The sequence below is a fragment of the Hydractinia symbiolongicarpus genome, chromosome 15, assembly GCF_029227915.1.
Source record: "Hydractinia symbiolongicarpus strain clone_291-10 chromosome 15, HSymV2.1, whole genome shotgun sequence".
NCBI classification, from domain to species: Eukaryota; Metazoa; Cnidaria; class Hydrozoa; order Anthoathecata; family Hydractiniidae; genus Hydractinia; species Hydractinia symbiolongicarpus.
In genome coordinates this window covers 8,767,238-8,778,499 of record NC_079889.1, presented here as the reverse complement: position 1 = coordinate 8,778,499, position 11,262 = coordinate 8,767,238, and the positions used below count along the sequence as shown (strand labels likewise).

Sequence of the window (11,262 nt, the reverse complement as noted above, 5' to 3'; positions counted from 1 at the left end):
AATAAATAAATAAATAAAATAAAAAATATTAAAAATCCAAGTTGCGTTAAAAATTGCTTACGTTGCCAGAAAAAGGGAAAAATGTTCATACACTTTGAGGTCAACATTGACATGTATAAACAGAAAACGATCGTTCTTGTGGCAATTAATTGTTGACACACGCGATATCAGATTCAGACAAGTTGTCTTTAAACCGGAATTGTTACTCTTTTTTTCTCATGCTTTAACTTGTTTTTTTTGAACATTTTTTGGTCGTATAAAAATTAGATTATTCTAAATTTTTTCTATCAAATTATTTCAAATTATTTAATATCAAAAGGAAGAAATTTTTGCGGCTGAAAGCCAAAGTATATTGGCAATCCCAGCAAAACTTACAACTTTTCAGGAAAACAGAAAATCAGTAAAATTCAAGCCTTGTTCTTGCTTTATCCAAATCCCAGTTCATTGTTCATGTATAATCCAAATTTCAAGAAAGTTTTACAAGTTAGCATAAATACTAATTTGGAATGAAAAAAAAACAACGATATAACGTCAACAAAAAACTTTTTATGTATTAGGCAAGGCCTATCAGTCAACTAAACAAAAGGGCTTGAACAAAAAAGAAAAAAAATTCTTCAAAATTAAAAAATTATCGAGAAATTTATAATTACTTATTTAATTGCTTTTCAGTATTTTTTCGACGTCATAAGACGTAAAATAACAGTTCGCTACCATCACTAATCAGCTAAATTTTATTTCATGCAGCAAGGTAAACACCCAAGTTGAAATTAATAGTTATAGATGGGGAAGTGTTCCTTTCTTGATTCAACTTTTCGTTGCAAGAATTCCTATGTTTCGTAACCCTTTCATGCTTTGCTAATTCCAACCTGTTAAAATACTTTTATCGAACTTTTTTATATTTATGACGCCAATATAACTTTTCGTACTGTAGGGTCAATGATGGGGTGTTTGTTTCAGAGCAGGAAGTAGAGGGTGTCGAGGAAAAAACAAAGATAATATCAACGCCAACCGATCCTTTGCTTACCTCTAGCTTTAAAGTAAGGTTGATGACATGATGCTACGACAAGATATTCAATTAAATAAAGAATTTGTGTCGCAAAAATATTTTACATGTTCTTTTTTTACTCTAGTAGAAAAGTTCGAGAGGAGGTGGAACAATTTATTAGCCATATAAACACTTTGTTCGTGTTTCTCCTGATCTTTCATGCATTTCTTTTTCTAAGAATTTAGCTAATGGATTGATTTATTGATTTTCTTGGAAATGTGCTTCTTTGTTTTAACCAGGGTGTGATTTTCTTATATATTTTCTTAATTTTACCTGGAATTCGTTTAATTTTTAATTTTCTTCAACTCCTTAATGTCATCTAAAGAAAGGTGCAATATGTCCGTATATTTTAGTTAAATCATTGCATAAAACTTGCTTACTGTGTCAAGCAAAGTTTTGCACACCTCGCTATGAATACTCTTGAAAACGACGAGTTAAACTTTTGCCAAATATGGTATTGTCTTTTTGACCCTCTGTAATGCTTTGGATTCTATCTAAATTTTTAATAAACAACAAATCATTAAGGTATTTGTTTAACAAAACTTACCCTATATGAACATTTAATTTCTTTTTTAAACGAATACTAAATTTAAAAAATTGAAACAACAAGACAAGTTGCCAATTTTCTTGTTTTCTGTTTTTTTTTTTTTGAAAAACGTGCTTGCCACAAAATCATGTATAGCGTCAAATATTTACATTCGTTCCAAACCGTTGATTTATGTTTATGTCAGTTGTCGTTATTAAAAAGACGTGTAGCTAAATACGCTCTTTTCATCTTCGTTGTAAGTTCTAAAGTTCTCAAGACACCTAAAAACAACTAGTAGCTTATCAGTAAAGTGCTCTATCTTACTGTGGGAGGTGGAGTATCCAGGATTGATGAATTGAGCAATTGATGCGATCTAGTCTTCCTCTTCGCTTGTGTGTTACTTATTGCAGTACTAACAGAAACTAATGTTTTCAGATTAAATAATATAAAAATATATCATAGAAGCCAAAATGTACATAGTTCATATACATAGTGAAAAAAAATTAACGGTTACGATTGATCAATAACTGCAAGCAAGAGGAATAAGGCGTTGTTGAATGTTTTTGAATTTTCGGCGTGAAAATGTCACAACTAGTTTTCTCGCAAAAGAACATGTACAATTAAGCAAACAATCTATTATTATATTAAATATTTATATAATGTGTTTTTTCTTTAATTTAGAATTACTAAACACAACCATTTTCTTACTTTCTTGTAATGATCAACATATACAATTGGCAACCATTTTTTACAATTACCAGACACAGCCTGTACATTTGACAAGTCGAAAAGACAGGCATAAATTGTTTACTTAAACCTATTTTATTAATGTCACTGTTCTATGTGTTTCTATGTTGTTTGTGGCAGAGGGAAAATAACAATGACCATAGCGGACAAGGTAGGACAAGAATTAATATTTAAAGATAATCCAAAAAGGGAAATCCCCCAATCGGTAGGAACATCTTGCTGCAAATGAAGAAATTATGGGCAAGACAACCAAAGATGGTTTGTAATTTTTCCCTATATCAGAAAAAGGGTAAAATAGGATGCACCTACCAAAATGTATAAAAGGAGGGGAGGAAGACCTATGAGACAACATTTGCTGGAGTGAAGGCAGTGTCTGGAAGCATTCAGCTGAAAATAAAGGTAAATTGTTTTTAGTTTTTCTTTTTTTAACAAATGCTGTCATATCTTTCTGCAAAGATATGACAGCATGCTAAATTCTCAAATCAAATCTTAAAAATAAATCAGGCTAGACAATGATTTATATGATTTATTCGTGCATATATTTCAACTAGCTTTCTCTTTTTTTTTCTACTCGAGAGCCATTCTCAAAAAAGTGCAACATTTGACACTTCCCGCATCTTTTTAAGTTTAAAGCAATTTTATGAAATAAGAAAACAAGAGAAAGGAAAAAAGTTAGGAAATTTTTATGCAAAAAAAATACATTGAACATTTTTTTCGAAATAAAAACTAATTCTTCGAGGAAAAAATATTGCATTCGTTTAACTTTTCTAAAAATCTTTACTATAAGGAATATTATGGGAATGATTGTTTCTGGAACTTTTATTATGTTTAATAAAATAATTAAAAAATAATGTACTAATTGAAAAATTTTTTTGGATTGGAAAAAATACAAACTAAATCCAAAGAAAAAAGGTAATGTATGTTACAAAACTCTTTTAATTGCAAGCTTGCGCTTGGAAAAAATATTTTGTATAAAATTATCTTAGAAATATCAAAGAGTGTTTAGCTAATTGCAAAAATTTTAAAATAGTCGTGTTTCCAAACTTCCAACAGCTTTTGCAAAAACGAATAAACATGTATTTTCTGTTCAGCCACTCATTAAACCTTTTAAACACGTTATCCAAAACTTCTTGAGCTGATAAAGACTTATGACTATATGAAGCATTGAAGAATAACATTTTTCTTGTATTAGGGTTTGTCATTGTTTTTATTTATCGTATTTAGATAAACATGAAGAAGTGTCTTTATTGCAAAGAGGTTTTTCCAACTCCTCTTGAACTTCTCTACCACGAAGAAGATGATCATGGAGCAGTGGTACCTCAACATTGCAATGTGTGCCACAAACACTTTGCCAGCAGATCAGCTTGCATGCGTCATCAACAAAAGAAACACGAAACAAAGAATTTGGGAAGCTTTTTGAATGAACGTTATGGAACAATTGCAATCGAACCTTCTTCCCGCAAAGTTGCTCGTTATGAAGTGGAGAGAGTGTTTGAAGCAGTTAAACAGTGTCTTGGCGATGGTATATTTTCCAAGAACTTTAGAAAGTCAGGTAGTTATTCAACAGACACCAAAGTACTCAATGCAGATGAATTTGATTTTGACATCCCGTTAATATTTTCCCTGGAGGAGCTGCATTTGAATCGTGAAGGGAATAGAGTGTATTATGACTTTACTCAAAGACAAAAGGTACATATATTTCTAACTGAATTAATCACTGTTGACATTTTTATTTGCTGTTTTAATTTATCAATAAAAAAAATGATACTATTACTACCAATAATAACAAGTAGGTCTTACGTTCCATAAAAATTGTTTTCTAGACCTTAAACTTGAACGTTCCCATGCGTGTTGTGACCACGCGAAGTTGGGATGGAATCCCCCAGGGATATGTGGAAGTTAAAACAACATCAGGAAAAACTATTGTGCCTAGAAAAATCCAAGAAGAACTGTATCGGCACTTGAAGTGTGCTCAAGCTAGAATGCAAGGTAGTATACGATTATACTTCTTATCTCTCACTTCGGTTTAAATTTGTTCTCTAGATGTTACTTAATTTATTGCATTTTACAAGGTCAGAATAGCCATATATACCTCTACCTTTAGATACAATTGATGTCCGTAATGAAGCCAAAGGTCCAGCGCTTCCCATCACTATCAAAAGGAAACATTTTCCAACAATTACTGTAGATCTATGTGCATCAATTGCCATCAACCAAATTACACTTAGCGACTATAAGTGGCCAAGGCCTGAAACAAAAGTTGTTTTACCACGATTCCTGATAAAATCTATCTATGATGCTGGTTTACATTTAATACCAAAAGATGTAAAGTTTTGGTATATATCAGTTTCCAGAGCAGGCCAAGCACTGATGAATGGAATTGATGATAACGACCATGGTTGCAGAAAAATGTGTCACAAGTTGTTAAAAGCTGATTTTCAGACATGGCTTGGCCGGTCCGGAAATAACTTGCCGGGTATATCCAGCATGATATTCAAGGTAAGGCGCTTGCCATTTTTGTATTTAAATTTTGTTTGATAATCATAAAAAGAACGTGTGACTGTATTATGAACTCTCGGCTTTAATCACGTGTACGTTCATGATTTTGAGGGAGAGAAGATACATTTGACAAAGACACAACATAATTGGATTGATCAATACTCCATTCCGTTTTAATGCAATGGAAATGTATTGCGCAAATTATATCACGTAAAGGAATGTTTATTAGGCAATTTTAATATATTTTAATTTATCTAAGTATTAAAAAATATTTAACGGGATTTTTTTTTAGTGATATTCAGAAAGAAAAGTTTTCTATGTGTGCATAAATTTTGCTTGATTTGAGTTCAGGAAGATCACTTACAGGAGCGTACCTGACGTAGTCAAATGCCTTCTATTTTCTTTTTGCACGCCTTAATTCTAAAATGAGATTTGGACACAGAAAATAAGCAAATGGTTGTAGCAAACTGTACATTTGCTTTATAATTTTGATTTATCAGCTTTTATCAGTTTTTTAAAAGGATTTGAAAAAATGTGGCACATCAAAGAAATCGAATACGAGAAAGCTTTGTCGTTTATATATTCAAAATGTTGACAATCCATTCTTGTTGACTTTGTGCGGGAACACTGATATAAAAGCATTAAGCAATAGTAGCTATGGATATATCAGCAGACTTTAATATAGACAACTTTCACTCCGTATAACAGTGAATTAAAATGGAATATATATCTCACTCTTTTCAAAATCGAGTTTCAGCATACTTGTTACCACTTTAGAAATGATTAATTCTTGTACTTGTAATGAAGCTATCTTTCCTTATAGCACCAACTGTTTTGGATGAACGAAGAAAATCCTAGCTTAAATTGGTCAAAATCTCAGATGCCAGCAAGATATCTTGACATGCTGAATGACTTGATTGAGCGACTAAGAAGCGGAAAGCTTTACAATTATTTTATGGATTACGAGAACATCTTGCAAAACAAAGATCAACAAGTGCTAAACCAAGTAGCCAATAACGCTGCAGCCAGAAAGCAAGAACTTTTGGCAATGGGATAAGATGCTGAAATTGAAAAAACTGCCAGTTTAAAACTTTCAAAATTTTTTTTAATAATATTAGATTTTGAATAGTTGTTTCCCAAAAGAAAGAAATAAATAAATAAATAAACAAATACAAGAAGCTACCAGTAACCAAAGTTTTACCTAACTTCTCCATACTACTTTAGAATTCTTCGATGAGGAAAAGACTTTTTTTCTTTATATTATACTTTTCATTTTTGGCGTTCCAGGACTCAATGCTTCAGAGATAAAAATTTGATAAAAATCTTTCGTCAATATAACTCGATCCAATGTTTTTTGCTTTATTTTATAATTTTTTCTTCTAAAGTCAATAACTCCAGAAGTTTTCCTTACATCTGTAATCGTACACGGTAAAAGGCAGCTACTTGTGAGTGTGAGTGTGAGTGTGATGTAAATAATTTTGACTAAACGATAGTACAAAGAAATTTTAAAATATCATTAAGGAAAATTTATGCTGCCTTTGTTTTCAACAAGTATATTGCAATCTAGAAGCGTTTTTTGCTTTTTAAGAAGACAATTCAAAGGTGTTAAGTTTACAGAAATTGAATTTGCTTTTTGCTTTGCTGAATTCCAGATTTCATTGGAGCAGAAAATTAAAATTTTACATGAATGTGCGTTTTTTATTTATTATTTTGATTCAAACTGGATAGGTTTTTTTAAAAAAATGAAAAATAATATGCAGCGAAGTACATTGAATTCGACATACAACTTGTTTAACGCACATCTCTGTATTTGTTATGTCTATACTTGATTGTAGATAAAAATTTCCAGTTTTTGTAAAATGCGTGACATTCGCCATATATCCTAATGCCAACGTAACATCTGTCTGCCGTTTCAAATTAGCTATAGTGTTAACTGCAAAAGCAAAGTTTGCACAGTTAAGAAAGCAAGCTGTTGAATTTCAGTGTAGATATCGACTTTTAGATTTGGACTGTTACAAGTGCAAATTTTTTTTAAAAAAATTGATTAAACGTAGGGATTTCACAGTGGAGGCAGCCGTATTCAATTTGGATAACAAAAGGAAAATTGGCTTTTTATCTGCTTATAACTCCCAGCAAAGTGCTAATATAAGGTTAGAAATAATTGTATTGTATCAATGTGTGTATAATGTTGTTTAGAAAATAAAACATGTTGCTAAAAAAAACTAGAAATTATCACTATTTCCAACTACAAATATCACCGAAAGGTATGTTATGATACATTTTAGACAGGAAGGTTCCTTATAAGATTTGTTACATTACAGCCTTAGCTACGCAATTGGCTTTTAATTTCGTAAATGAAAACACGTTATTATCTCCTCAGTGCTATGGGTACATTTTTCTTTTTAATTTGATTATATCTCTGTAATGTTAGGCTAATCTTGACAAAATTGTTGATCTCGCAGAAGGGAGGAGTACCACGGGAAAACTAACACGTTATCCGCTTACAGCTGCTACCGTCATAACTGTTTCTTTTTGTACTTATTGACATACAAGATTTATGTTAAATACACTTTTTTATAAGAAAAATTTTATAAGATAAGACACAGCAAACACGGAGAAATCTTTAAAGACAGAATTTTTCACAGAATCATCAATTGTTGTTGTTTGGCGAAACTTGTATATACATAAGTTTTGGTCGCAAAAATTTGTAATGTACTGAAAATGACACAAAATTCTTAAAATATATATAAGAATAAAGTAAGAACAATTTCAGGATGAACAAGTGAAAAAAATTAAAACACAAAAATACAAAATTTCTTGGTTCGTATAAAAATATTGTGAAAGAAATGTAACAAAACTACGTGTAACGTAACACGTGCAAAACACAACCAGTCTCTATTATTCCTCATCCATATCAAGTAAAGCTTTCATAATTTTTATCCTTGCTTTTTTATTGTTTTTTAGAGGACAGTCCTTTTAACATGGATATAATACTTTTTGCAAAACAAAGCGTCAGCTTTTGTTGAATTGGAACTGTTATTACTAACACGGATGTCGTTGTCAATAGCAGAAACCAAAAACATCATCTAAACCACTGACATGTTTTTTTTGTGTAAATAAAAATGCCAGAAGAGTCAGATCGGTCATTGATAAAATTCACCTCATTGTCCCTTGACATTGCAGGTGATGCTTGCGGTGACATATTACTATGAGTCTCACAGTCCGAAACTACATCCTTAAGAAACTGAAGTTCTTTGAAAAAAAAACAGGTTGGTAGCTGCTTTGATTTTGATCCTAATTGTGTTTCCAGATCTCTTCATTCAAGCATTTCCTGGAATTATCCTTCAGTCTTTTATATTCTTTTTCCAGCTGTTTCTCGGAAAGAAATATATACAAGGCTATAGCTACCTAGCGTATAACGTCCTAATTACGTAAACGTCTAAAATGTGATTTCGATTTTCTTGATAGCTAGCTAGCTACTCTGTCACGTAACAAGGACGGTATGTATATGCTTAATCTACAAGTGTAGCTAACTAGTAGTTCTTAAAATTAAATATTGCTACAACTTAACTACAAGACTTCTTACCTTTTACGCTTAGCTGGATGCTTATCTGTCTCCATGTCTCTGCTTTCTTGGGGGTTTCTTTGTGTGCACGACATGTAGTCACATGTATAAGAATATTTTTTAACTTCCTCGATTAGCATAGTTGAAAACTCTTCCCCAGATAAGTATGTTGTTGTTGTTGTTGTAGAACTGCTCTCATTTTCAGAAATTTGGTGCTGCGATTCGCCACTACGAAGTTGTTGTTGTTGTGAAACTAAACTGACTTAAAGTAAAAGCTGCGGAAGCAAGATATTATTTGCTTTTTTCCAAGTAATTCAGCAATCTTTTGACTATGTTCGTTTTTTGCTTGTACAGTTCTAACATAGACATATTAGCGTTTATCATTTCATCTTCCTTGTTGTTGTTGTAAGTTTCTGTGCATGCCTGCACGTCTTCTTCAGACTCCATTTTGATTATCTCGCTTGGTAAATTAGAGAGTCTGATTGGTCAAAGTTGACTTGAGATATTTTGTTTGAAAGATTCCAAGTGTTTACATTTTGAATCTAAGCAAGTTCAATTTTGGAGTTTTTATTACTGGGTCGTCACGCTTTGGCAGTGTTACCGACTAGATTTGAAAAATCTCTTATTTATCATCAGCTACTGCTTTATTTTATTCCAGCAAAAGATTAAGAGAATATTGTTATAGTCATCAGCCCGTTAAATTTCATTATAAGGGATCAAATTCAAGTGTTACGAACGAGAGGCATGACAGCAGAGGCACTAACCCAACTTAAAGAATAACAAAAATATTTGTTTTCTGAAGAGGAAAAAGATTTGTTAAAGAAAAAATACAGAAGCATGTTTATAAATACGCCCATATTAAATGGAAATTTTGACTTCTTGTTTGCCCATCCCGAACCTCTGCTTTCATTAGATGATAGGAATTTATTGCAAACAGTAGAAAGATGTGGTAGCTATCATTGTATATCAAGCACGCTGTGTGGAACTGTGGTAAGTATATATAGCTACAATAAGGATTTCTTTTTTCAAAAAAGCTGTCAAGCATTATCTAAGTGCCGGTTCGACAACAGTAGTAGACAATTGAGGAGGCACTGTGAGTATAAGAAATTCGGCAGTCTTTGTATTGACCATGCTTAGATTGTGCTTATCCTACAACAATATGAGAAGTTCATATGAAAAGAACTGCTTATAGAACAGATCATTCTTATTTTCATTTTAAAATTGAAGGTGAATCCAAAATTATAATGTGTAAACCTTATAACTTTTTAGGGGAGCAGAATTCAGGGAGCCATTTTTACTTTGACAGCCACAGCCCTAACTACATTATTTAAAAAATCAAAACTAGATTTGGGTATGATCAAATGTGCTGTAGTAAAAGTTTCACCAAATAGAAGGAATATATTTCTGGAGGTAAAGATTCGTACACCAAGTTCAGGCTTTCACGCTATGAAGAAATTTTCCGTTCTATAGCTTTAGAACTAGAACAAAGGAATTACCCCATGATGGTTATTTATTCACATTTGGATATGCATTCCAACTATGTACCATGCTGATTAAACACCAATGCAATGGTAGTATCATCCCAGAAGTTTCATGCATACTTACACCTCTTTGCTTGCACCACATTTAATCATAGCTGTCATATTCAACCTCTGTAACAGGCTAAGTTTGTTCCAAAGTATACAGTATAAAAACGTATATTTGATCTGCAATGCTTTTGAAGTCTCAATAAATTTAGTGAACTGTCCAGTAACTGCATTAAGTACATCAAGAAAATGAATTGTTTGTAATCAATTTTTTTTCACAGTTTTTCTGTTTGAATGTAACCAAGCCAGGATACGTGTTGTCAAGAAGGATTGCACCATTGCCCTTTTCCTTGCATAGTTTCTTACAAGTTAAATTAATTTTGGAAATAATTTTTTCCGCCATATCTTTAATAATTTTGGGTATTGTCAGAACCGTGCAGACCATTGTGGATGGTTCTATTGTCTTTAACTGGATCTTTATGTGTTGACACGTAAACTCCTTTTATTAAAACTGACTGATGCAAATTTAATTGATTGATTTGCCTGAAATCCAACATTTTTTTGATAATACACATATTCGGCATACTACTTTGGCGGATGATCATTTTCATTAACATCAATGCCACATGTCCCGGCCAATCTACATTTTCTTTTTAAATCTTTTTGCTGACCAGTTTTGTTAATTATTTGTTGTGTTAATTATCTGTTGCGCTATACAGTTATACTACGTTTTTGTCCTGCTAGTTTTTATCCCATCATACAATATTTAAACAACTAACGCTTTTACTAATTATTTTCGGATTTTGATTTTGTCCCAAAAATAAAGTTTTAAACAATTTTAATTCTAGTGCGTTCAAATGGTTTTTTACCCTGTTTCCGCCATTTTATTAACTTCCCCGATATGCAATTCGCGTTTAATATTACGGCAGGTAAACGAAAATAGTACATTTGACACCCTTACAGTTCACACATCTAGTAATTGCGCAGCTATATTACATGTACATATTTTGAACTTGTCAAAGATTACTGGTTATGCTTTTTAGTTCAAACTTAAAGTCCAAACTCTTAAAATGTACTAATTGTTGCTGACATCAGCGTGAACAATTTTCATAAATTTGGGGTACTTCATGGGCCCCGATGTTGATCATTTCTGTGTAAAGACGTGCTGGAGAATGTGACTAGCCACTTTCCAAATTTTTAACTGTGCTTGGCATACTTGTGTGCAAAAGTGATGACTTTGTAGCCTTCTTTGAAAAATGAAGAAAAAATTGAGCCTCGATATTCTTGTTTAAGATTGTAGGTAGCTAACAAACTTAACTAACAAATGCTTGTGAACTGTGAAACATTACTCAGT

At 32.0% G+C, this 11,262-nt stretch overlaps 1 protein-coding gene and 1 long non-coding RNA gene across 2 annotated transcripts; one reads left to right on the top strand and one right to left on the bottom strand.

Moving 5' to 3' along the window:
• Positions 1–1,070: 1,070 nt before the first annotated feature.
• On the bottom strand, positions 1,071–2,448 carry LOC130628796 (uncharacterized). The gene is made up of 2 exons (XR_008981859.1): positions 1,896–2,448; positions 1,071–1,539 (listed from the first exon to the last, which is right to left on the bottom strand). It is a non-coding gene; the product is annotated as an uncharacterized LOC130628796 (long non-coding RNA).
• A 134-nt stretch (positions 2,449–2,582) lies between these two features.
• On the top strand, positions 2,583–6,616 carry LOC130628794 (uncharacterized). The gene is made up of 5 exons (XM_057441803.1): positions 2,583–2,717; positions 3,543–4,007; positions 4,142–4,307; positions 4,423–4,817; positions 5,641–6,616. The coding sequence occupies exons 2-5, from the start codon at positions 3,549–3,551 to the stop codon at positions 5,872–5,874; spliced, it is 1,254 nt and encodes a 417-aa protein (XP_057297786.1). The 5' UTR covers positions 2,583–2,717; positions 3,543–3,548; the 3' UTR covers positions 5,875–6,616.
• The last annotated feature ends 4,646 nt before the right edge of the window (positions 6,617–11,262 follow it).